The sequence below is a fragment of the Branchiostoma belcheri genome, unplaced genomic scaffold, assembly GCF_001625305.1.
Source record: "Branchiostoma belcheri isolate BF01 breed outbred unplaced genomic scaffold, Haploidv18h27 scaffold1, whole genome shotgun sequence".
NCBI lineage: Eukaryota > Metazoa > Chordata > Leptocardii > Amphioxiformes > Branchiostomatidae > Branchiostoma > Branchiostoma belcheri.
In genome coordinates, this window is record NW_017802379.1 from 8908448 (window position 1) to 8936316 (window position 27869).

The 27869-nt window shown below is 40.9% G+C and overlaps 1 protein-coding gene across 1 annotated transcript; it reads left to right on the plus strand.

Annotated features, from left to right (window-relative positions):
• Positions 1-24904: 24904 nt before the first annotated feature.
• Positions 24905-26721, plus strand: LOC109465407. Its single transcript, XM_019762644.1, has one exon. The coding sequence runs from the start codon at positions 24980-24982 to the stop codon at positions 25628-25630; it is 651 nt and encodes a 216-aa protein (XP_019618203.1). The 5' UTR covers positions 24905-24979; the 3' UTR covers positions 25631-26721.
• Positions 26722-27869: the final 1148 nt, after the last annotated feature.

Here is a 27869-nt window from a genome sequence, read left to right on the forward strand (position 1 = left end):
TCCAAGAGATTGATATGTAGTCGAAGACTAGCAGGGCTCGTATATGTACGTGTATATACAGTGCCGTTGCAAAAGGGGCCCCGTATACGTACTTTTTGTCAAACACTGATATGATATACTGTCAATGGGTGAAATGTAATGACTTGGTAAATATGATATATTGATATGATGTATATGTTTGCACTATAGGTGTTTAAAGGGTCACATAGGGTGAAATAATTTCAACGTTGTCCCTGGCATATCACGTTTGCAGTGAGTTGTAGTGAAAATAAAAATGCATACAATATGTTGAATTCAAATATGATTTGCGATGTATACATACAACGTAAAAGAACGTCTCGAGCATAATGTCAGTTGCTACAAATTTAATTATGTATACAAAGTACCCACCAGATAACCTTGTTTTCGTTCAAAATGACATTGATTGATTGAATTAAGGATACATTATTTCTTATCAAATCAAAATGGAGACAAGACATACTCTGTATACATGTATATGCAAGACTCTTACTTGTAACACTACAAGACTTCAAGACAGTTCTCGAAATATTCTCTTGTTGCAATCTGTCTTCGTATCTGTCTTTGATTGTTATATTCTTGCTACAAATACAACCGAATCCTCACAGTAGATACATATCTGGATATAGAGTTGCCAATGGACGGACCAAACAACCGAACTTTATTACAACGAGTGGGTAGATAGGTATCTATGTCGCCAAAGGGAAGACTGTGCCATTTACTGTATGTGTATGTGGTGATGCTGCGTCGTTGTATTATGTAAGAAGATGGGGGTGGCACTGAATAGAGGCTCTGGGCAGTTGGCGCTTGTATAGGGCAGTTGGGTTGAATGGCAGGGGTGCCAGAGTATACAGTGCAATTTTATGAAGTCCAGTGCAATTTTACGGAATGCAGTGCAATTTTACGGAATAAAGTGCAATTTTACGGAATACAGTACAATTGTATTAGTATACAGTGCAATTTTACGGAATACAGTACACTCGTATTAGTATACAGTGCAATTACTAATACCATTGTACTGTATTCCGTAAAATTGTACTGTATTCCGTAAAATTGTACTGTATTCCTTAAAATTGCACTGTATAGTTTTACCCACTGCACGAAAACCTATCTCTGATCCCACCTGAAAGCACACGTTATGGTAAATGTTTGACTCTATTGAACATTTACGCATTCTTTAATCTGTGTGTGCTTAAAGAGTTAAATTCTTGTAGTGATCGTAGCAACATAGACCACAACTAAGCCTCCAACTTAATGCAGAGAGGGGTAAAGACCTAATACATGTACATGTATAATCTACAGTTACAGGTATACACGTTTCAATTATCATCAAGTAGCATTTTATACGTACACATGTAGCAACCGCAAATACTGTTTTAATCTATATAGTGCAGTGCGTAATTATACTGAGTAACAAATTGATTGAGTATTCTCATAATGGCCACATTTAGATTTAGAAATATGAGCATTGTTAGAGATTATCATGATCAAAATCTTCCCAACAGTGATTAGCCATTAGATGCGATAATGGTAATAAGATTATTAGCAATATCCGGATATCCGCCCAAAAGTTACCCCAGTGAAGGTACTTTCGACCCTGGTATGTTTAGAAAAGTCGTTTTCCAAACAGTTATGTCCCGTTTGCAGGGGTGCAAGAGTATACAGTGCAATTTTACAGAATACAGTGCAATTTTACTAGTATACAGTGCAATTTTACAGAATACAGTGCAATTTTACTAGTATACAGTGCAATCTTACAGAATACAGTGCAATTTTACTAGTATACAGTGCAATTTTACAGAATGCTAGTACAGTGCAATTTTACTAGTATACAGTGCAATTTTACAGAATACTAGTACAGTGCAATTTTACTAGTATACAGTGCAATTTTACAGAATACAGTGCAATTTTACTAGTATACAGTGCAATTTTACGGAATACAGTACAATGGTATTAGTATACAGTGCAGTTTTACAAAATACAGTGCAATCGTTTTAGTATACAGTGCAATTTTACTAGTATACAGTGCAATTTTACTAGTAAAATTTGCACTGAATACTAGATCTATTACGATTGCACTGTATTCCACAGAATTGCACTGTATACTAATACGATTGCACTGTATTCCGTAAAATTGTACTGTATACTAATACAATTGTACTGTATTTATCAAAAGTCGTGGGCCATATATGATTCAAATTGATGACAACAAAGATTTTGTCAAAAACTTCTAGTCGCGTTGACTAATGCTAAAACTGATACACTCTACAACTGCCTATCCTATATGCACACGCACGCGCCCGGAATGCCAACTAGAATTCGATCAACTCGTTTCCAGCTCATGCGTTATCTTTGTCAGTGACCTATGAGTTCAAACGTAACTAATGGCACGCAGGCTGGCAATGGATAACCGTTATCACTCTCCGTGGAAGTTTTTTTACCGTGGCAGCATGAGCACGGCGGCATTTTCTCACAGCTCTCCAGCTGAGGATGATAGATGCGTTTCGTTGCGGTCCTGTCCTTTAGGGACGTGGAATACCTGCTCATCCGTATTATACTCCAGTCTTGTGTGCTAAGCGGGCAATTTCTGTCATGCCTTGACAAGTTTCACAACACGTGCATTGCATGAAATTCGGTCTTTAAGCAAACCTTAAAGTATGCGTAAATGTTCTCTTTTAATTGTTAACTCCAGTGGGGAAAAATGAGCATTTACTATGTTTTGGTATGCTTAAAGATCTTTTTTGGGGTCTTAAATCACATCTTAAAGCATACTTAAGTTTTTTTTCCAGTGGAAAAACAACGGAACCTTTACGCACGCTTTACGGCATGCTTAAAGATCGGATTTCCTTTGGGACGTGGAATACCTGCTCATCCGTATATATACTCCAGTCTTGTGTGCTAAGCGGGCAATTTCTGTCATGCCTTGACAAGCTTCACAACACACGTGCATTGCATGAAATTCGGTCTTTAAGCAAACCTTAAAGCATGTGTAAATGTTCTCTTTGTTAACTCCAGTGGGAAAAAATTAGCTTTTACTATGTTTTACAGTATGCTTAAAGATTTTTTTTTTGTCTTTAAAGTCTTTGGGTCATTGCATGAAATTCGTTAAAGCACGTGTAAATAATGTTCTCTTTGTTAACTCCAGTGGGAAAAAATGAGCATTTACTATGTTTTACGGTATGCTTAAAGATCTTTTTCTGGGTCTTTGAGCACATCTGAAAGCATGCTTAAAGGTTCTTTCCAGTGGAAAAACAAGGGAACCTTTACGCACGCTTTACGGTGTGCTTAAAGATCGGATTTCCTTTGCAATGATTCCACTTCTTTTTCCACGGAATTCTACCCAGTTTCTTCCACCGTGCTTCAGTATTGTGGAAAATAACATACGAGACTGATAGCCAAAGTAAGATTTCAGCATGCTTTACGCGGTATGCTTTAAATAAAGATCGGATCCCTTTTGCTGAGTGATATGTCTTTTCCTCGGGATTCTAGCTCAGTTTCTGCTACATTGCATCCGTATTATCGAGACGGTACTAGACTGATAGGCCGTGCGGGGAGCGTAACTCAACAGCCCGACCTTGTAGTCACCTTCCCGACTCCAGCCAAATCCCAGCAGACCGGCTGTACCCAGCCGATAAGCGCACGCCGTGCTATTCAGGCATGAATGATGACTTGTCGGGGCACGCAAATGTTTTGTTCCAATTTCCAACAGACCCGCAACACATATTTTATTGGTTAGTGGTCTTCGTTATAATCTGCGGCGTTTTCTCCATTCTGCAGCAGAAAAGTATTTTCATATCGCGGATTTTGTTTGGCTGGAAGCAATTTCTAACATTATAGTTTAGAGCTTAAGAGGTTTGTATGATGATATCGTATAGGATTACTGAAGTTTTACTTCGCTTGCAATAAATGGTGTCTATTAAAGCGGCCAGTAGTATATTAGAGAGTGGAAGCCTATCTCATACAAGCAGACACAACAAGGACTCGAATATCTAATTCGTAGAACATATAAAGTTAGAACACATCAGGACACTTCAACCATCGCTCAACCGGGACGGGGGGCGATATCGACTTCAGTCAACCTTTGACCCTTTGCTGACGTCACACGTGGGAAAAATCACGTGTCCACAGCATTTGGGTCAGATAGCTGAGGAAGACTGAGTGATTCAGTCGAAAATTTCTGGTGAGTCAAATTTTGAGTTGGAGAAGTTTAAGTTTTTCATAACATATAAAGTTTTTGTGCTTCGTATGTCTTGCTTGATTGTAGTTCATTAATTATGTAAATAAGGTTTAGATTGGCTTACATGAGGCCATCAGCTACTTTCTGTCACACTACTATGAACGTGACTAGCATATGGAAAACTGCGAAAACACAAACACCACAAGCTAGTCCCCCGTGAATTAGTAGCATCTCCCATTGACCCCATGACCTGGAATGTGTGTCAGCCGTAAGATACGCATGTGTGGTTGTTAGGCCACACCAATTTAATTTGTTGGTTCTCGGATTTTTTTTTCAGAAAAAAATATGAAGCGACAGTACGAAAAAAATGAAAATAAAAACAGGTCTAGGTTTCCTATTATAGCCCCAAATGCTACAATAGGAGCCATGAAATCAACACAAAAGGCTGGGTTGATATTTAACCAATGAATTTTGAACTTTTAATCAAACCACTGCATTGATAGATGGAAAAAAACTGTAACAACTAGGAGGAAATCTCACTCTTTTCCAATCCTTGCTGCTAAAGACAAGATACATACAAACTCCTCTTGAACCATCCAAAAACAATACTTCCGTCCCGGAAGTAACTAATGTAGTGGGAGGTTCGCACAGTTTTCGATGATATTAAATAGGGACTATATTGTGTCACTTTTTGTACATACGTCGTCATATGTAACTTGATTGAGAAGTCAAATAAGACTAAGCTCCAACAGAATAGATATAGTTTAAAGAAACGACACCATAATAGATGCAAATATAATTTTAGGAAAGATAGTCGAAACCTTATTTGCTGTTTACTTTCATGTGGCCAACGATAAAAAAAGGTCATTGAAAATACACAAGTATGTATGTTTTGTACACACATATATATTCAGTCCACGAGTTATACCAAATTTCTAGAGCAGCGTCAATCCCAGTAAAGCTGATCATCCTTTAGACTGCGGGCAATATTTCTTTTGTCCCAAGAGCAAGGGTACAAAATAGAGCTGGTATTATCTGTCTGAGAAGGAAAGTATAACAATCATAGGAAGCACCTTTAGGACAGTCGTTTCGGAGACTTGGGAGCCATTAGAACTTCAGGCAACATCATGGAACTCGTAGAAGCATCATTAGCACATTTATTGAAACGGCAAAGCGCCCTATTATATGTTAGACTTCTATAGGAAATACATTCCCGCTCTATGTTTCATACCATGATTACACGGTACAAATCCCTGGCGACTTCAAACCACATATTCCCACCCAAAACATACCGGGTCACAACCCTGTCAATCAACTGAAACCAAATCTTTACCCACCCACTTCCAAAGCTTTCTTTGGTCTCAAGAGCAAGGGTACAAAATAGAGTCAGTGTAATATGTCTGAGAAGGAAAGTATAACAATCAAATGCAGCACTTTTGTTTTAAGACAGTCGTTTCGGAGATTTGGGGGCCATTAGAACTTCAGACAACATCACGGAATCTGGAGACTTACATTAGCACATTTATTGAAACGGCAAAGCGCCCTATTATATGTTAGACTCCTATAGGAAATATATTGCCGCTCTATGTTTCATACCATGATACCATGTACACATCCCTGGCGACTTCAAACCACATGTTCCCACCCAAAACATACCGGGTCACAACCCTGTCAATCAACTGAAACCAAATCTTTACCCACCCACTTCCAAAGCTTTCTTTGGTCTCAAGAGCAAGGGTACAAAATAGAATCAGTGTAATATGTCTGAGAAGGAAAGTATAACAATGAAAAGCAGCACTTTTAAAACAGTCGTTTCGGAGACTTGGGAGGCATTAGAACTCCATACAACATTACGGAACTCGGACAAGTATCATTAGCACATTTATTGAAACGGCAAAGCGCCCTATTATATGTTAGACTCCTATAGGAAATATATTGCCGCTCTATGTTTCATACCATGAGTACACAGTACACACCCCTAGCGACTTCAAACCACATCTTCCCACCCAGAACATACCGGGTCAAAACCCTGTCAATCAACTGAAACCAAATCTTTACCCACCCACTTCCAAAGCTTTCTTTGGTCCCAAGAGCAAGAGTACAAAATAGAGCTGGTATTATATGTCTGAGAAGGAAAGTATGACAATCAAAGGCAGCACTTTTAGGACAGTCATTTCGGAGACTTGGGAGCCATCAGAAATCCATACAACATTACGGAACTCGGAGAAGTATCATTAGCACATTTATTGAAACGGCAAAGCGCCCTATTATATGTTAGACTCCTATAGGAAATACATTCCCGCTCTATGTTTCATACCATGATTACACGGTACAAATCCCTGGCGACTTCAAACCACATCTTCCCACAGAACATACCGGGTCACAACCCTGTCAATCAACTGAAACCAAATCTTCACCCACCCACTTACAATCTTTGCTGCTCTGGTACATACAAACTCCCATACAAAAAGAGTAGTAGTAGTAGTAGTAAGCCTTCATTTTAACTCGAAAGCTTGTTCGGTACTCTAAAACAGTACTTCCATCCTATATTGCCACACATTGATGGATGTGTTAGATTCTAAACGAACGGCATAGAATATTCTATTCGTAACATATCTACAAAGAAACACTTCTTACAATCTAAAACTGTTCACAGCAAAATAGAGGCATGTAACAATGAATAATGAGTGGTCTTAGTCACATATCATTACGTGTTGCTTCACGATTAATTTTGTGACTACAGTCCTATGTCGCGCGTTATTAATCTTTATTGTATGATATTCCTTATTAATAGTCTGTATATATGCTGTATTCTCTGTGCGTCCCGGCACAATATGCAGGTTATTCCGGGACAATATTGCGGGAAAATGCGTGTTTAAGTGCCCAGGTGAGTTGTCGTTCTTCTGATGGTATCAAGTTCAATGGAAGAGTTTTATATGCCGTCACTTTTTAACAACGTTTGGGGTTTTGTGAATGTAATGTAGCTAGCTGCATTGTATAATCCTGGGGGGGATACCCGATTAAATTACACCACAGAAAGGATCTCATAGGATTGTACGACGTAAGTTACTCTGGTATTAAAGTCTATAATCATATAGCCAGGTGGCGTTGACCTTTATTTTCATATTCGCTACGCTCACTCGGTGGTTTTATTTGGTGGTTATAGCAACTGCCAAGGCTTTATCACACCATATACACCTCGGGGCGGGTCATTAACCCTTAATTCAAGTCTTTCATACCATGATTACACAGTGCACACTCGTGATAACCTAATACCACATCCACCACGGAGGGCATACCAGGTAAATCAACTGAAACCAAATCTCCACCCACTCACTTTCAATCTTCGCTGCTGAGGACAAGATACATACAAACTCAACCTAAACCGACGCCGCCCAAAACAATACTTCCGTCCCGGAAGTAATTAGTGATCAGATTCTATATACTATGACAGATCTGAATCAGATTCTATAACAGATCTGAATCTAGAATTTCAGATTATGAATTTCAAACACATGGCGAAAAGGGGAGTTTATTACAGAAGACATCTGATACTGACTATCTGATAACCGTGCCAGTCTGGGAACGCTGCCAGGCACAGTATGTCAGCTGGCAGCTTCGTCTGAATTATTTCTCTCCCAGAAAACGCTTGACAATTCAAGATTGTGAAGTGATATTCAGCTAGAGATCGGTAACATACATCGCACGACTTCGTTGTATGATCGAAAATTGAGCCTTGGGATACAGTTGTGAAGATGTACTGGTACAACTAGCTGTCTTGTTATCGGGGAAGTCATTTTAGATCCTTGCCATCGATTTGTTCCCTACATGGATCATTTTGTACCAAAGTTAAACTGGATACCTATAGATGTCGTTGGTAAAATTTACATGTCTTCAGTACCATCGCAAATCGAAGGCTTTCTTGTAATACAGTTGTGAAGATGCACTAGTACAACTAGCTGCCTTGTTATCGGGAAAGTCATTTTAGATCCTCGTCAGCGATTTGTTCCGCCGCAGCTTGCTTGAAAAACCTGCGACATTAAAATCGCACGCCAACCTACGGGGAATGCAACCGTGCCTACACGGGTCATTTTGTGCCAAAGTTAAACTGGATACCTATAGATGTCGGTGGTAAAATTTACATGTCTCCAGTCCCAGTTTGTAGACTGAATATCTAAGATTGAGAAGAAGAAGTTACGAGAGGGATTCTTATTTGAATGCAGGTAGATCTTGGCTGGAGGAAAATGATTAGGTTTTGAGCTTGCCCTGCCGCCCAATACACGCACAGACTCTCTAATTTCCACTGCACGAAATCCTATCTTTAAACCCACTTTAAATCATACGTAAAGGTTACTTACGTACACTCTAGATAAAATTTACGCATGCTTTAGTCTGTGCTTAAAGATTGGAATTCTTGTAGTAAATTCCTACCCACAAAAATCAGATGGCTATTATGCAAAAAGTGGCCATCAAAGAGCAAATAACTACCCTGGCAGAGAAATGCCATTATTCTGCAATTAGTTCAGCTAAAAGCACTTAAAAGAGAGTAAAAATCATCAACTCGACTGCTGTAAAGTAAAACGCCTACTTTCTCATTTTGATGTCGTTTTGCGCCCACGGCTGCTCGTGTAGCCACAGACCCATTAGACTGTGGTAGGATACGGGCTGATGGTCACAAGATTGGCAACCAGTTCCAAATACTAGTACTACATAATGAAAATCCGCACAGATATGTAGAGGGCATCTCCGGGGCGATTTTACTTATGACTTACTATTTTTGTTACTGTCTGGTAGATGGCATTTAACTTTTGTGTCTTGGACAGCGTTGTTTTAGCAGGAGTTTTTAGCTATTTCGTCCTCAGCAGCAAGTATTGGAAATGAGTGGGCGGAGATTGGTTTTCAGTTGATTGACAGGGTTGTGGCCCTGAATTCCCTAGGTGGGAAGATGTGGTATGGAGTCGCCAGGAATGTGTACTGTGTAACCATGGTGTGAAACATGTAAACCACGGGGTGAGTTACCGGAGTGTGTTAAGTCGTATGACTATGAGTATCTGTATCTGTATCTGTATAGCCGGTATAACCGCCTTTCGGCGTAACACACCAGCTTCGCAGGCACGCGGCGCGGCGGCAGCTGGCTATATTACACCGATCGACTTGTTACACCTAACCCTTGAACTTCTAGCTCTAGACATTGTTTAAAGCTATCTATTGACAATGCCCCTACTGTGCTTGGTGACAGTGAGTTCCACTCTGCGATAGTTCTAGGAAAGAATGAATTCTTGAACACCTCAATCCTTGGTTGATAACTCTGGTACTTGAATGCGTGGCTATTTCTTGTTCTCTTCTGGGCTTTGAGTTCTATGATGTAATTCAATCGGGTATTTTCCCCACTATCATACGATGCAGTTCCAAGACAAAAACCTAAAACACTTCTTCGAAGAAGTCTGGAATCTCCGATAACTTGTTATAGTTTGCAAATATTGCTGGCACAGCAACATGTAGTAATTAAAAGAGTGGGTAGAGATTATTATATAGCCTGTTTCCTGTTTCTTCCTAATTCTAATGAGCTGTTATCACAAATTGTACACAATTGAACTACACTAACGCAATTATGTTCTGCGGTTTTCCATCCTAAGTCATTACCCCAAACAGGCAATTGTGCCATTACCGCAAATAGGCAATTCTTGCAAACAAAATAGCAGCTTTATCTTGTTGCGTGTTCCCTCTAATGGTCTATTTACTCTCGGAAGTATTGTTTTGGGTGGGTTTGTGTCTTTGTCGGTTCTAATTCCTTAGGTTGTATTGTGGGTGGGAAGTGACTTTGACAGATGATTGATAGGGAGGTCAAATCTACAGATGACCCTCCACCCGCCGAACGGGTGTACGTGGGCGGTGTATGGGGGATTCAGGGTTGGTGTAATACCCTATTAAATTACCTCATACAATCATACATACAACCCCCATTATGCCCATCTATGGTTGAAGTGGAAGTCTCTCCAACATTCTCTCAAACAAACTATCCTTCATTACGTTTGTAACGAAATTAACATAATTTATTCGTCTATTGATTTTCTAAATAATTGTAAACGATTGAATTTTGAAAAGAGCTCAAATACACACAGGAATCATATAAAATCTATTAAATCCCAGTAACGATGCAGGGTTTGTTTTGACGTTAATATTCCCATGCCGAACCGCGCCGGGAAATATCAGAGTCCCACACCCCACATGTTCACCCGCCATCGTTAAGTAAATGTCAGACGGCGAAGTGAACGACCTTGTACCCAGCGGGGACGGGTAAATGGAAATCCCGCTCCCGGTAATCTGATAGCTGCGGTAATGCGGGGTCGCGGGATCCACCCTTCCGTGATGTGAGCATCAGGACGGGTCCAGACACAGGAATCATCACCACGCGAACACTACACTGACGGGGTTTTAATTGACTGGTTCGTGATCGTTAAAGAAGTTGGTGGTCTGCAGTTGGTTGGTTAGTTGGTTGCTTGCTTTATTGGTTGGTTGTTGGTTGCTTCTTGGGCTGGCTAGTTGGCTGGTTGGCTAATTGGCTGATTGGCTGGTTGGTTGGCTGGTCGGTCGGTCGGTCGGTCGGCTGACTGGTTGGTTGCTTGCTTGCTTGCTTGCTTTATTGGTTGGTTGTTGGTTGCTTCTTGGGCTGGGTAGCTGGCTGGTTGGTTGGTTGGTTGGTTGGTTGGTTGGTTGGTTGGTTGGTTGGTTGGTTGGTTGGTTGGTTGGTTGGCTGGCTGGCTGGCTGGTTGGTCGGTCGGTCGGCTGGCTGACTGATTGAATGATTGATTGATTGTGGTTTGTTTGTTAGTTTGTTGCTTTTTGGCTGCCTAGCTGGCTGCTTGGCAGGTTCGTCCTTTGGTTCGTCCTTTGGTTGGTTATTGGCTGGTTGGTTTGTTGCAAAACTCCTCGTTTGATTATATGGCTGACAATCGCACGCGCATGACTCATCGTCCGTTTAAAAAAAGTTTTCGACCATACTGTAAATCGTACAAAGTAGATGCAAAATGAGCAAATATATGCCGTAAATTGACAAAAAATATCGGAAACGATACTGTCGCAGAATGCAAAAATCCATTCCAAAGGACAAGAAGAAAATGTGAAGGAATAAAAATGAAGAATCTATTATTCACCATGCCAATAAAATCGTACTCTGTGTATTCAGTCATTTGTTCAACCTTCATGACCACTTAGATTTCATAATGAAAGCAACTTTTTTTGCCAAACTTAACTTTTTTCTATTCGCACGCTCGCATCGGTTTTGGGGTTCCCTCAGGATGTCATCCATATAATCAAATCAAGTCAACATGGCCTTACCAGCATGAAAACCACGAACATGCGCCAAATTGACTGAGTAACATGTTCCCAGAACTCTCGTTTAGAAACGCTACTACACCACTACCTAAGCCCTAGCTGATACGCATCACGCAATAAGGCCACAGCAAGTAATTTTTATGGATGACATCAGCGCGCGCATTAATTTTCGCCTGATTTTGAAAAAATAAACTTTTGTTGCCTTCTGCCAGTGGTCAACATGCCGAAAATAGGCAAAGATGTCTGTTGCCATGCCGGAAGGTGGATGGCAGATAACTATAAAGAGAGGATACAAGAAAAGGCTCTGATTTAATGTTTTGTTTCTTACTTTGATGCAGATATGTGATGTTGGCTGTGTATATGTGATGTTCCCATTGAATCAATAACAATGATTCAGTCAAAATCTTAAATAGTAGGAACCTTGTTTTTCTTCGGCCCGCCTTGTTTTTTTTCGCCCGCTCGCATTAGATTTGGAGTCTGCGGAGGATGTCATCCATAAAATTTACTTGCTGTGGCCTAATCATCATTTTAAAAGTTTTAACGCCCACGCCTTGTACCTGGATTTTTCCCTATCGCGTCATAACATCTGACGAACAAATTTTCTCTCCTCACGCCAATGACGTTAGCGTTTCTCCTGATGACTGAAAGAGGCGACAAAAAGGTAATCCTTAAATCTGAACCGTCTGTCTTCTCAGAAGGACTGAGACAAAAAGGAGACAATAGGGCGAATGCAAACATTGAATGACAGACTTAATGTACATCTATGTCGATGAAGGTTAGACATCCAGGTAATACGATACTTGTCAATGAGTAACTGCTTTTTGGCGTACATTTATGTCCTTATAAACTTATTACAGGTCATGGTGATAAGGTTATATGTACAGTAACAGTGATACATGTTTGGTATCTACATTTATAGTATCTTTTACAAGTTCGCTTCTTACAAGATAGTTATAGGTGCAAGAACAGATGGAGCTTATAATACACTGATAAAGTCAAACTTTATTGCACAACAATTTTCCCAGGTATAATGTATGACAAGTTCTTCAGAGATGCAACATATCAAACTAATTTCTACTAAAATATCTATCTAATCTACTCAAATATCTATCTCATGCTAAGGTGGGTATCCTTTTACTGTTCTTATCAATACTTGTCTAATATTACACTATTTTATAAACATTATATATACAAGGAACATGCTATATGGCTTACATGATAATATACAGGAGATTTGTAAAACTAACTACACAATAGATACTACGCTATGTTGCGTGTCTGATTCAGTGTGGTTGGAGTGTCGAGTTGTATGGGGAATATGATATTTTTGCTATCTGAATATCTAAAACTAGGGACTATATGTTTTACAACAAATGAAGAGCATATTTCTCTTGGTGTTATATGTGTGTTTAACATTATCTTTTTTGAGTCAGGAGAAACACTGAAAAGAAGATGAAGTGATGAAACGTCGGTTCCTTAAAACAGATCAACACCGGTCAAGAGCGCAAAGTTAAGAGAAATTTAAAAGAAAAGAAGAAAGGAGGCGGTCTGCATAAGAGCACACAGACCTACCCTGAACAGAGACGGGGGACGCCACAAGTTATCTGGCACGTATGACCCGCTACTACGGTCACGTGTCTCTGACGTCACGTTCCAAGAGTAGACGGGTCCATTCCGCGAACAAGGTTGATGGAGTCAACCGAAAATTTGGGATAAGTCCCAATACTTTGTTAGTTAGTGTTGGAAGTTAAAGCTTAGTCTTTATTTCATAAAGAAAAGAAGAAAGTTGTACCTTCCACAGTAACATTATTTATCTTCACGACGTCTGGTTACAGCGTTAGGCCACACCAAGTAAATTTTATGGATGACGTCCTCGCGCGCATTGATTTTGGCCTGTTCCTAGAAAAAAAACTAGAAATTCCGCTTCCTGTAACTATGACCAAAGAGTCACGACAGTGCTACAAATCGTCAGATTGACGTGAAACCCGTAACGCGAGAACAGGACAGGACGACAACTGCTGTTCCACCTGATTTATTGCTGTTTTGATGATGAATAAAAGACTTCTTGCTTGTTACACTATGTCACCTCATTCAATTTGTGTCCTAACATTTGTCGTCTCTTAGTGTATTTCTAATCTAGGCATCTTGTTTTTTAGGGCCCTTCTTGTTTTTTTTTTCGCCCTCTCGCTTTAGATTTAGGGTCTCCAAAGGACGTCATCCATAAAAGTTACTTGGTGTGGCCTTATCTGAGTGTTGCCAAAACGAAATATATTTGCACTTTGTGTCTGGTAATGATGGCTATGCCATAGGGTGATCGCCAAGCAATTTAGCCACGATCTTTTACTGACATTGGCAGGTCAACAATCGCTATCACATGTTGTGACTGCCGACACATTTTCTAAGGCAAAATCGATTTTCGCATAGGCGTACATTTTCCCCCAGCGTTCATCATGAAAAGGTCTGTCTGGGGGGCACGTTATACGTGAAGAGACGTGTTTAATCACTCAGACATGGATTTAGATGCACAACAGGTGGTTATACGTACATGCGGTGAACCTATAGATTCCTAAACGCGCAAGAGCACAAATGCAAAAAGCCATCCAACTGTGGAACTCCGTTCCACTGGACACACGTACAACTGCCCGTGAAAATGGCTACGTGTTACTTGTGCAACCATATCTATGTGTTTGATAACAGCTAAACAAACAAACAAACAAACAAACAAAGAAATTAATAAACAAACAAGAAATTAAAAAAAACAAATACACACAAAAGCGTGTGCGTTTGTGTGTATTTGTCTGTGTGTGTGTGTGTGTGTGTGTGTGTGTGTGTGTGTGTTTGTATATATGTCTTTATATTGTGTGTTGGATGAGAGATTTGGTATGAGGGTAGGTCTTGACGAGACCTCAAAATCATATTACTGATGATTGGATTCCTAGCGACTTTCTACAGTATTGCAGCCTAATATTTTGGTTTTGATATCTCGTGTTCTGACCATACTATGGTCGTGACTTTGAGAGTGGTAGATATATTCTGTTGTCCTCGGTAAGAAATAACACAAGTGAGGATCCCCTAGCAATCTGCTCTCGAACTGCAGGTGCGTTTTTGTTAAGATATTTTTCCGCCTCCCTTTTAGTCCATTACTACCCTTCAACGTATGAGTTGGCCTTAGGGCACAGGTCCATGACCTTTGACAATTTAACCTTGCTCAGCATGTCGCATATCTTCTACTAGCTGTTTAGTATTCATAATCCAGTGTGCATAATCTCTATATATAGTTCTGACTTATGATTTTGATGTATGACGTAAGTACTGACGCACGGACTGCCATGATCTAACCTCTGTGAAAACCTTCATTATCGACCCAATCTTGGGAAATCGTTAGAATGAGAGTGCGTTATCGCCTAATTGGCGCCCGCCGATTCGATCCACGGCCAAGTCTGTAAATCGGGGTTAAAGGTTTTGGAACACAGCGTGATGTGATTTTGTACGTTACACTAGAGTTAACTTTGTTCTTTAAAGTTACCTTGTACTCAAAGTTACCTTGTACTCAAGATTACGTTTAAAAGAGTTAATCTCCAAGCAGATCATACGGTGGCAAGACAGTGACCAATGGATATGCTTGGAGATCATAGAAGAGTAGGTTATGAAGGATTGTGCATTGGAAACGTCATGCAACAGCATCGAGCGATCAACACTGGCATTTTTTTTTCTTTTCACTTGGACGAATTTTCTGTTTTTTCGATTTACTGTTTCTGATCTTTTGACCATCAGTTATTCTGCTGCCTATCAATCTTCTGCAACCCACGCACTGTCAACCTAGCTACTCCCAAGTTCACCCCATTTCCTGTGTCTGACCTCCTGTCATTGCATGTGCCTGTCAATTTTCACACCCTCGTGCTGTCAAACCAAACACACATGCACACACACACACACACACACACACACACAAACACACACACACGCACATACACACAGCTTAGCCACACAACACAATATTCAGCACCAAGGCCACGATTCATAGAACATAAAACAAAGACCCCCCCCAGTGATTTACAACATGGAACAGTCCGATTGAACTAGCTCTCATCACACAAGTCAGACGTATGGTTTGACGTCAGACGTCCGTTACAGTTGAGACAAGGGCAGCCTGAAAGTCAGTCAGTCGAACTGATGACGTGATTCAAATGGACCAACTGTCGCTCGCGCAGAAGGACCGTTAGGATGATGATGATGACTTTAGAAAGCCAACACAATTGCATAGATTCACATGTGAATTGATTTTCTACCAATTACCTGCATAGCATTGGTATTTTATAGCTACTGACGTGGGCTATTAGTTCACCTCTTTATCTTATAATAGACATTTTCAATTTTACGATCTGCAGTGCATGGCCCTTTTATTATCTTCATTCATTGACAAACTGATGCCTAAAGGCTAACGTAAAAAGGTAAAACTGACTCAAACACATACATATGGTGACCAACCCCTCCAAATCTGTTTTGTATGCATGACACTTGCTACATAATGTAACCAAACGTACACCACAGGGTATCTGATACAGCACCAGTTACCATGGTGACAGACGTCTGGTCGTAGAAAAGGTAAAACTGACTCAAACACGTGTATATAAATAGATATGGTGACCAACCCCTCCAAATCTCTTCTGTATGACCTTTGTAACCCAACACCACAGGGTATCTGATACAGCACCAGTTACCATGGTGACAGACGTCTGGTCCAGGTCATCGACCTTTGGAACGGAAGAAGTGGAAGAAGAGACAGCGTAAAAACGATACGTTTTATTTACACGAAGTTAAACATAAATGTTAAATGTTTCTACATACATTGCTAGGGGCTGGCTTATAGATTCAATGATGATTTGTGCTTTATGACCCTACTAGAAACATTTATTTCATAAACATGTTTCAACACAACATACGTCACTACCTAGCCCGAGGGCTTAAGATCTAATATACGTTCAAATATGACTCCTAGGATGCGAGAAACAGAATTGCAATTCATCACGCGTGTTCTCCGTGTTCTGAAATCCATTCTTCATGTTTCCTGCTGCGAGTCGATTAAAACATGCGAAATGCTCGGCATGGGTTCCTTGTCTGAAGCTAAATCATATGTAAAACACACAAGGATAATTTTAAGGACGCTGCGATGCCGTGCTCAATTCTCCGTACACGTAAGTAAGTAAGGCCACAGCAAGTAAATTTTATGGATGATATCCTCCGCAGACTCCAAATCTAATGCGAGCGGGCGAAAAAAACAAGGCGGGCTGAAAAAAACAAGGTTCCTCATTTCAAAATTTTGACTCAATCATTGTACAAATGGTTTTGATTCAATGGGAACATCACATATACACAGCCAACATCACATATCACTGCATCAAAGTAAGAAACATTAAATCTGAGTCTTTTCTTGTCTCCTCTCTTCATAGTTATCTGCCATACACCTTCCGACATGGCAACAGACATATCATCTTTACCCATTTTCGAGATGTTGACCTCTGTCAGAGGCCATCAAAATTTCTTTTTTTCCCCAAACCCGGCGAAAATTAATGTGCGCGCGCGATGTAATCCATAAAAATTACTTGATGTGGCCTAAAGGTAGCCCATAGACTATTGTGAGGCCGAAGGGGCAGTGGGTTGTCAGTCCACTGTGTCCAGGGCATGGCATTGGAAGGTGGAGCCCATCCTTCTCCTTCTTTGCCTACCTCCTCAACCGTACCCAAATACTCATTTTACATCCTGGTGGCTTGAGGAAAGTCGTTTAAAGTGTCTTTCACAACCTCTTTCCCAAAGACACAACGTCTAGCCAGGGATCGAACCCGCGACCTCTCGATCTCGTGTCTGCCTTGCAACCAGGCCATTCGACGCCATCATCGTGCACGTAGAGAGGGTTTATAATCATGTAAGTCGCGATCGTCCGTCATCTACAAGCAGACAGCATCCCCACTAGGCTTCTAGGCGGAGCATACATACGTGTGTGAATGTACAACTAAGGCTACAGCAAGTAAACTTTATGGATGACATCCTCCGCAGACTCCAAATCTAATGCGAGCGGGCGAAAAAAACAAAGCGGGTAAAAAAAACGCCTTATAATTTTGACTCAATCATTGTACAAATGGTTTTGATTCAGTAGGAACAGCACATATACACAGCCAGCATCACATATCACTACATCAAAGTAAGAAACAAAACATTAAATCAGGGCCTTTTCTTGTCTCCTCTCTTCATATTTATCTGCCATCCACCTTCCGGCATGGCAACAGACATCTTTGCCCGTTTTCGGCATATTGACCACTGTCAGAAGGCAACAAAATTTCTTGTTTTTTTTTCTTCCAAAACCAGACGAAAATCAATGCGCGTGTTGATGTCATCCATAAGAATTACTTGCTGCGGCCTAAAGAGTATTTTCATCACTCCGATGTAGTAATGGTTTGGGTGGATTTTTGTTTGCAAGTTTGTGTGTATTCTTGTCACGACAGAGTAGGTTGACAATGTGTATGCGGGGGAATGACAAGCAGAAAGACGGGTAATGAAAACAAGGTTTTCAACCATACTGTAAATCGTACAAAGCTTTTGTAAAATAAGAAAACATATACCGTAATTGAGGAAAAAAAGACGAAAATGTTCAGAAATAAATTTGAAGAGTAGATTATTCATCATGTCATACTATGTGTCATTTGTTCAACCTTCATGACCACGTAGATTTCATAATAAAAGCAACTTTTTTGGCCAAATTTGCACGCTTGCATCAATTTTGGGGTTTCCAGAGGATGTCATCCATATAATCAAATTAACATGTCCTCATGTGAAACAAACACAAAAACATGATAACCCTCCCTTCCCTATATCTGCTTGGAGCTAACCCCAGTTACAACTTTGCTGGAGGACTTTCCGTTGGATAAAACATCGTTCCACAAGATATTACATTCCCTGAAGATTATTGAAACAGATATTGAAATTCATACCATAATTCTGATTCTATTAAAAGCAATATCGCTGCCGAATGGCTTTCTACTGAATGATTTTAATCTCGCAATTTTCTGCCTGGCGCCTTGTTGTAATCTTTATCAGCAAGACTACAAATAACAACCCGGTAAGAGTCAGGATCCTGCGGTAACGGGGAGGTTTCAACATCGTACTTATTGAAGAAGCTTGCGGCCACGATAAGTAAAGTTTATGGATGACATCCACGCAGGCATTGATTTTGGGAAATTTGGCCTGATTTCAAGACAAACAAAAAAAAAGAAATTCCGTTCAGCTTTGGCAATGGTCTACATAATAACAAGAAAAATTGCATAATGTTTACCTTCGCATATGGTCTGCTCTGTTAATTCTTACGCAAACACATTCATATATATGGTGACAGCAGTCTCCTAGTCAGACAGGAGTCTCCTACTATAGAATTGCAACATTATGTAACCCAACACCAGTTACCATGGTGACAGACATCAACAAATCAGGTCATTAGCCAGGTCAGAGGTCACGATTTGGAGAAGAAAAGGAAACTGAGCAAAAACAATGTATTTTCCTTCGGTAAACATAAATAGATCATAAAATTTATCACAACATTTTATGTTACTGACAGGATGAGACCATGTTTTGTCGCTTCAATTCATGTTACAACGTTTATGGTTTCTATTTCGACAAAAAATCTTGTTTTTTCGCGTTCTGGTATTAGATTTGGAGTCTGTAGAGGATACAATTTACCAGCTGTTGCTTAAGGTACAGAATGCCATTTATCATAAAGCCATAAAGCTACGATCACTCTGTGGCTTTATTCGGTGGTTATAGCAACTGACAAGGCTTTATCACACCATATTCACCTCGGGGCGGGTCATTAACCCTTAATTAAATGATTACCACAGCTAGTCTGTTAGGCATAGTGATCACTTAATTACCCTCCGCAGCTATGATTTCACCTCCATATGTATATCACGTAGCTACGTTTCAAGGTATAGTTGCTATACAGACAACCCAGTTAAATGTGGTCATCTGGGAAAAAAGAACGGAATGTACGTAGCTAGACCATCTCATATTCTCTTGGAAATATTGACCTCTTGACCCCCTCCCCCCAAGTTTCAATCGATTTTTCAATGTACGAAATCCCATCTTTAAGCCCACCTTAAAGTATACTTAAAGGCTAATTTTCCACCCTAGTAAACATTTACGCATGCTTTCATCTGTGCTCTCAAAGTCTAATGAAGATTAGCATTTAGTAGAAAATTCTTCAATCAGTGACTGTATTTTGTAAGGTAAATGACGTACCTCCAAATTTCCGTGATCAAGGTGTACAGTCGACACCGAAAATTTGAAGGTACACGTGATTTTTACCTTACAAAAACAGTCACTGATTGAATAATTTTCTACTAACTATTAATTCTACGTGACTGATGAACCTCTTCAACGATAATGAAGATTAGAATTCTTGCAGTGTTGGATACAGATTTTTGATGACACCCAATTGAAGACAATTAGAAAACATCATGCTATTTGAAAGTGTAGTTAAGAGTCTTACAATTAGCACTCTACGACCTCGTCTGGAGATTTCTCCCCCAGGTTACGTCAGTCATTATCCGTTGGCATGGAAACGGTGAGAACTCTACACGGTGTTTTTCCGTCGATAAGGACAACTTGGCGTGCTCTTCAAATCTCTTCGTGTCGAATATTAATATCTCTGACGTCAATGGTAGTGTGTAAGTCCCCTTGCTACTTTAACGTGCCTGCTTCACCATAAAACAAGGGATAAGAAGGCTTATACAACATATTCATACCACCACCTGGCATGCCGCATTGCAACTTTGAACCGGCGTCATCACTTCAAATAAAGAAGTAGAAATAGAGCCGTTAACGGTCAATGATCGCGCTTTTGGCTTGTGCGTATGTAGTCCAATGGGTGTCCTCCATTTTGAAAGTTTAAACGGCGTCATTATTTCAAAGAAAGAGGTAGAAATAGAACCGTTAACGGTCGATGATTGCACTTGTGTTATGAGTGTCTTGTGCGTATGTAGTCCAATGGGTGTCCTCCATTTTTAAAATTTTAAACGGCGTCATCATTTCAAAGAAATAGGTAGAAATAGAACCGTTAACGGTCTATGATTGCACTTGTGTCATCGTAATCTTCACGACTGCCTTGTGCGTATGTGGTCCAATGGGTGTCCTCTATTTTAAAAGTTTAAACGGCGTCATCATTTCAAAATAGGTAGAAATAGAACCGTTAACGGTCGATGATTGCACTTGTGTCATGAGTATAATCTTCACGACTGTCTTGTGCGTATGTGGTTCAATGGGTGTCCTCTATTTTAAAAGTTTAAACGGCGTCATCATTTCAAAAGAGGTAGAAATAGAACCGTTAACGGTCTATGATTGCACTTGTGTCATGAGTATAATCGTCCTAAGTGCCTTGTGCGTATGTAGTCCAATGGGTGTCCTCCATTTTAAACGGCGTCATCATTTCAAAGAAGGAGGTAGAAATAGAACCGTTAACGGTCGTTGATTGCACTTGTGTCATGAGTGTAATCTTCACGACTGCCTTGTGCGTATGACGTCCAATGGGCGTCCTCTATTCTAGTTGAATCATCAGCTAAAAATGGCGACGACGTATGCACGAATCGGCCAAGAAGAATACATGAAAGGGAAGCATGAAAATCTGAAAAAAAGTTGCAGTCGAAAAATTAATGCCTAAAGAAATTAATATATAGTAGAAATGCCTTGAAAAAAAATTAAATACTAACGTTATATATAGTACGTACTAACGCTTGCCTTACATTTTTTCCTAATCTATTCACCATTCCAAAAACAAGTTAGTGAATTGGCTGTGACATCTAGGCCAGTAGTGTATGGGCGCTAAAACCGATTTAGAGAGATTCCAGCACGTCCTGACCAACTAGTATTCGCATGAGTTTGGGGCCCTAGCATGCACGCTAACCTCTATACCAGGCTTCAGAGAGAAAATGTCTAAATAGACAGATAACATGCCAGCTGGGGAGTTGGTCTGCTAAAGTTGGTTTGCAGCTAGTCTCTACCAGACTAACTACGCTGGCTATATATAGGAGAATATTTGCCAGGGGAGTTTGGCCGCCTTGTAGGTTTGACTGGCCGCGCAGAAAGAAACTACCTCCCCGCGGCCGGACTCCCTCGGCCAATTTTACTCTCTTTTTTTGCCGAATTCTACGATCCGTATTCCCGTAGAAAGGCCTGGTGCAGCTAGTTTGCAGCGGTCAATTTCTATATTCTTGTCAGCCACTTCTGAAGCCTGGTAGAGGCTACATGCACGCTGCTCGTGTAGATACGTGTGACTGTAAGTGGTCGGTTGGGTTTTTAAGTTCTTGCAAAACGAAGTAGCCTTTTCGCTATCGATTCTCTATTTGTTTCGGTGTTAGCAAGAAACGAGGAGCTTAAGGAAAGCCACGTCTTGAGTAGGTTTAAGAACTCTCCATACATCTTAAAGGAGCAGGGGTAACCCGGAGTCGGACTTACCAACTCCTAGTGCAGTACTGAAGTGTCTCGCAAGGAGGCGATTCAAGTTACCGAGCTCATATCTTGTCATTCGGCAACTACCCTCAGTAGTGGCAGATGTACCATTCCCATACAGATGTGGTTAAACGTATCTATCTTTACCTTTACCTAGTCCCATCTTCATGTCTGAGGGTCGGGGACTATGGTGGCATCCAGTATCAGCCTCCTCCACTCCCTCCTGTCTCTGGCCCTGTGAGTGCACTCTGCCAATGGCATGCTCATCCAGCTGCAGTCACGGACATCGTCGCCCCGCCTCCGACGTGGTCTTCCACGGCTCCTCCTTCCGTTGATCACCCCTTGCAGTATGTGTGGGTGGTGATGTTCTCTGCTCGTGTGGCATGGCCAAAGTATTAGCTGTGGTTATTTATCCCAATTTTTTAGCACCATATTTTCTTTTATTCTAAAAACGTGCTAGTCACATTGTGTTATATTTTTATTAGTAACATATACTAGCAAAAAAATAAACAAATTAATAAAAATACATTTTTTATTAGTAACACATACTAGCAAAAAAATAAACAAATTGATAAAAATACAATTATCCCAAGAAAAACTTTTAGCACGTTTTTTTACATTTAAATACATTACGGTGCTAAATAATTGGGATAAATAATCAGATCTAAAGTATTGGAGTTTCCGCCTTTTTATAGTGTTAATAAGTGTTCTTTCAACTCCCAGCTGTTCTAACATAGAGTCATTTGTGCGGTGGTCCGTCCAGCTGATGCGCAGGATCTTCTTGTAGCATTTCATCTCCAGGGCCTGAATCCTGCGGATGTCACTGCCGTGTAGTGTCCATGCCTCACAACCGTAGGTTACCACAGGCCAGACAAGAGTCCTGTATCTATCTAAGACACATTAAAGCAGCAAATCGGTAGAACGTACTTCGCCTGTGAGAAGCCCGTATTGTGCCTATTAGCACTTCCGCAGGAAGTGTCATCTGATGATTACACACCGTCTATAGTTTTCAAATATGTCAGAAAAGATATCGTTACATAGTTAAACCCCTCTGTTAAGCAACCAATCAGCAATCACTTTTAGCATCCCCCTGGGGGTATTTACGCCCCACTCAACAACCAAAACTGGCAACTTCTATGGGAAGTAAAACGATTAGAACTAGGAAGGTAACATTCGCAAAGAAACTGCAAAATGTTTAACTTCACATGGTCTAGCCTAACTAACTACAGCTCTGTTCATTCTTACTTAAACACATTCACGTACTGGTATATGGTGACCAGCCCCTCCAACTGTCCTGCCACTTGCTACATAATGTAGTCGTCACACCACAGGGGGCCTGCTGTATCACCAGTTACCATGGTGACATCTACCTAGTCCAGGTCATTGATCTTTTGTGTTTGGAACGAAAGTAGGAGACTAAACAGAGCAAAAACAAGATACAACGGTAAACATACATGTAACTAATAAAGTTAAGAGTTAAAACTTTTTGTCCAACACAAGAAAAAGTTCTCTCACCTAGAGCTTTCGACCAGTCACTCTGGTCTTCCTCGGTAGACTGGCCCAGTGAAGCTTGTCACGTGGCTTCTTTGAAGTGTGACGTCAACACTAGGTCAACTCTAGGAAAGCTCTAGGTGAGAGAACTTTTTCTAGTGTTGGACCAAAAGTTTTAACTCTAGACATGTAACTTCCAACACAGATGAACTTTCATGATAATGTAACTGAGTTTAGGACGCATCTGGTAGCAATGGTTCCTGGGAATGGAGGTGTACGTGTATTTTGTTCAGATGAAGTGGATAAAATGACGTCATTCTGCGTGTGCTGCAATCGTTATCTACTATCTCATGTACATAACTGCACAAACCATTACCATACACGTGTACATGCATGCGTGCAATACTAGTACTCAGTACCTTGATTTGTGTGTTTGAAATGTTAAACAGCTTCTTTTCATGAAACGTATTAAACAATTAACTTGAAGTTTCTTGGAAATGGAGGCCTATTTTGTGCAAAAGTGAATAAATTAAAGCAGCAAACCTGGAAATATTCTGAATAAGGCAATCTTTGTGATATTGACAATAACTGCTTCACATCAGCATTTCATACTTTGGGCATTCAAAACTGCAGATACAAGCCCTAAGATGAGTCCATTATTTTCTGGGAGGTGCCCTAAAAATCAGCCAAGGGCCCTTCCAGTAACCATTTTTCGTCAGAATTTTGGGAATTTTTGCTCCATGAGGGTCAATATACACTGGGATAGTGTGGTTTCTACTCAGTTTGTCGATAAATGACTATTGCGTGTGCTGTGGTTGATGTCTAGAATCTCATGTACATGTACATAATTGCACATCCATTACCATACACGTGTACCTGCATGTGTGCAATCATTCGGGAAATCCACACAATCTGGAGTTCTATTTGCTTACTCTCCAAGCAAAGGTGTTTTTATGCATTTTTTTCTTAGACTTTCTGTTTTGTACTGTTTTGGTACATTTTCTTTTCGCGAAACTACCTGGCCAATTTTATAGCAGCCGCCATCTGCTCGAAGATTACGGTTTCCTGGTACCAGGTTGGCCTGCATCTGGTTGCATCTAAATTTTGGTCGTTTCCGACTGGTGAAACACGAGATCTCATCGAATTTTGTCGTTTTTCGTAAATCTTGGTGCAAAATCATGAACACTGTGTCCATTATGATATTCCAAAACACCGCAACCGCAATCTTGTTGCCAGGTGCTTGTGCCTCATTTCCTATTCCTTTAATTTGCCCGGCCACATTGCTCCGCGCAGCAATTCAGTTGCCTGGACACTAATAACCCGCAAAATTGGGAGAAATGACGGGATAATTGTGAACTTGGGCCAACAGGAAGTGTGTGCTGGCTAGCCTGGTCAGACAGAGCCGTGTTTTCAGATTCAGACAACCGGTCACAGGCTCGAGTGGTCGAAGTTGTTGTTAGAAAGCACATGGGAACACCAGAAAACGACATCTCTCTTCGCCAGTTAGAACGGACGGGAAGACAACAACAGCAGGCAATGCAGACTGCTCTGGTGACGGCAGAACTCAGTCAGCCCTTGCGCCAGACACCGACCGTGATCGAGACAGCGGCCTCCCCGCCATACGACTGCACGAAAAACTACGATTTCCAGAGAGACGACGCCATGCAGCACACAGAGGAGGTGGCGGGCGACCCGCTCTGCCGTACCGCCAGCCTGTGGAACAAGGTCCGCCGGAGCGACGTCAGATGCTCCCTGCAGGGTACCCCCACGTTATTCTCGGCTGCTCAGTGCATGATCCAGAAGGTCCAGCGGAACAAAATGGCCCAAGAACAAATGAGAGCGAACCTTCCCCTGCCACGCTTTCCTAGGAGCTGCCCGTGCTCACCACCCACCGCGCGGGGAACGAAAAAGGCGGGAAAAAGGATCCACCTCTCCCCGCCGACCACTGCGCGGCAGTACGCCATGTCGTCCCTCAAGAAGCACACCTGGCATTCCCTCAGCATTTCAAGCGATGAGGACGAGACGTCCAGCCTCGCGTATACCGAGGGGAACGAGGAAGGAAGCGAGGAAACACAACGAGCAACATCGCGTACGGACAACTCTGTTGTAAGCGCTTAGCCTGGTGACAATTCTGTTTGTCCCGTCAAGGACTAAAAACTGGAAAAAAAACCGGCGTGCGCTGATGGACCTCGGCGGGCGGGTAGTACTCTGAGCACCGTAAAGATACCGGCGAGACTGCGATGGTCGGGCTCTCGGGCTCTCCGTTCTATGTCGGTTCATGAAAGGCACGAGTTTTCCGAAGAAACATATGTAGGTCTATGCATTGGTTATATATTATGATTGCAGAATCTGAGTTTGACAGAAATTATCAATTCACCAGATAAGAAATGAAATTATAAAAATGTTGTTAGAATAGATCTAAATTTGGTCCACCAATGATAACAGAAACTGTGTCTAAGATAACATGCCGATTCAGAAGACAACGAATTAGCGAACCTTGGTCTGTATAACCTATTTGGTGATGTAGACATTGGGTGATATTTAATCCACTAAAAACGTCATGTAAATAGCCACTTCGCTAACTTCTCAAGTATTATTCAGTTGCTTGATATATTTTGTATAACGTAATGTCCGCCTGGATGTCTAACCTCTATCGAGGTATCATGTAAATAACCTTAAGTTTGACTTCGCAAATACTGTACAGCCGTATTAACAATGCATCCAGTAGGGGGAAATGCTGATAAGTACACCTGTGATGGATACATAATGTTATCACGCACTGATCACGTGCTACTTAATGTTATCACGTATTTATCACGTGATGATCACGTGCTAAGCGGAGGCATAAATCTCAAACCTCTGGGCAGTGTTTGTATGATTTGATCAGTGTACAGTTTAATTACGCACTGATCACGTGCTACGTAATGTTATAACGTATTTATCACGTGATGATCACGTGCTAAGCGGAGGCACAAATCTCAAACCTCTGGACAGTGTTTTTATGATTTTAGCAGTGTACAGTTTATGTTCGTTTCGTATGGAGGCCTACACGAATGTGACCGCACGATACTAACTATCTGAAACAACGTCCGCCAAACTATAGCCACCTACAATTATCAATCAACCAAGCCTTGTACAGTGTACTGTTCTTGAAAATCACTATACTTAAGTCTAACGAACTATCCTGTAATCATCCATGCATCATTTGGCTAACAGCAGCTGCAAATGTGAAAAAAGGATTCAATGTCAATAAACTCTTATGTCACCGTTTGATAGAGTCCATTCTATTTTATTGATTTCATGACAGTACTAGTATTAACTCGAATGTGCAGCTCCATCACTTTCAGCACCAGGGACAGGGTAGTCTTCCATCAGGCTTTCTTTCAGGGATGTGTATAGAAATTCTTCGTTTTTGCATAAGGCCACACCAAGTAAATTTCATGGATGACGTCCTTTGAAGACCCTAAATCTAATGCGAGAGGGCGAAAAAAAACAAGAAGGGCCCTAAAAAAACAAGATGCCTAGATTAGAAATATACTAAGAGACGACAAATGTTAGGACACAAATTGAATGAGGTGACACAGTGTAACAAGCAAGAAGTCTTTTATTCATCATCAAAACAGCAATAAATCAGGTGGAACAGCAGTTATTGTCCTGTGCTTTGGGGAGATAGATGGAGCGGTCAGCAAGTTTCTTCAAATGTGGCAGCACGTTCCAAACTGAATTCCTAATGGAAGTCTTGCTTGATGCTTTATAAGCTTTGGTCCGTACAAACCTATTTGCGGCACTGTCATGACTCTTTGGTCATAGTTACAGGAAGCGGAATTTCTTGTTTTTTTTTCTAGGAACAGGCCAAAATCAATGCGCGCGCGGACGTCATCCATAAAATTTACTTGGTGTAGCCTAACCTGTAAACTGCCTTGAGGAGTAACACACTAAATTTGGACAGTGAGTAAAACCAGCGGAAGACCAGACTGTAATAAGGTTTGTTCCGATCACACCAGGATGGACCCCTCTTTTTCTATGTGTAGTGGGTTATTTAACGTGCTCAACATATGGTTCTCAAACACAGGACCTCTGGCTTTATGTCCCATTCTAGAGGAGGTCCCTAACCAAAGCTAGGCATTCAATGTCACCCGATTTGACTATGAAAATAGGTATTAAGTGCCAATCCCAAGCGCACAACATTGGGCCCTGCTAGGAATTCAAATCCAGAACCTTTGGATTCAAAGTTAACTACCCTAACATTGGGTCAAAGAGTATCAAATCTTTGGTCCAGAAGCTACCCCTAATTCCTAAGGTCACAGCAAGTAAATTTCATGGATGACATCCTCTGCAGACTAAAAATCTAATGTGA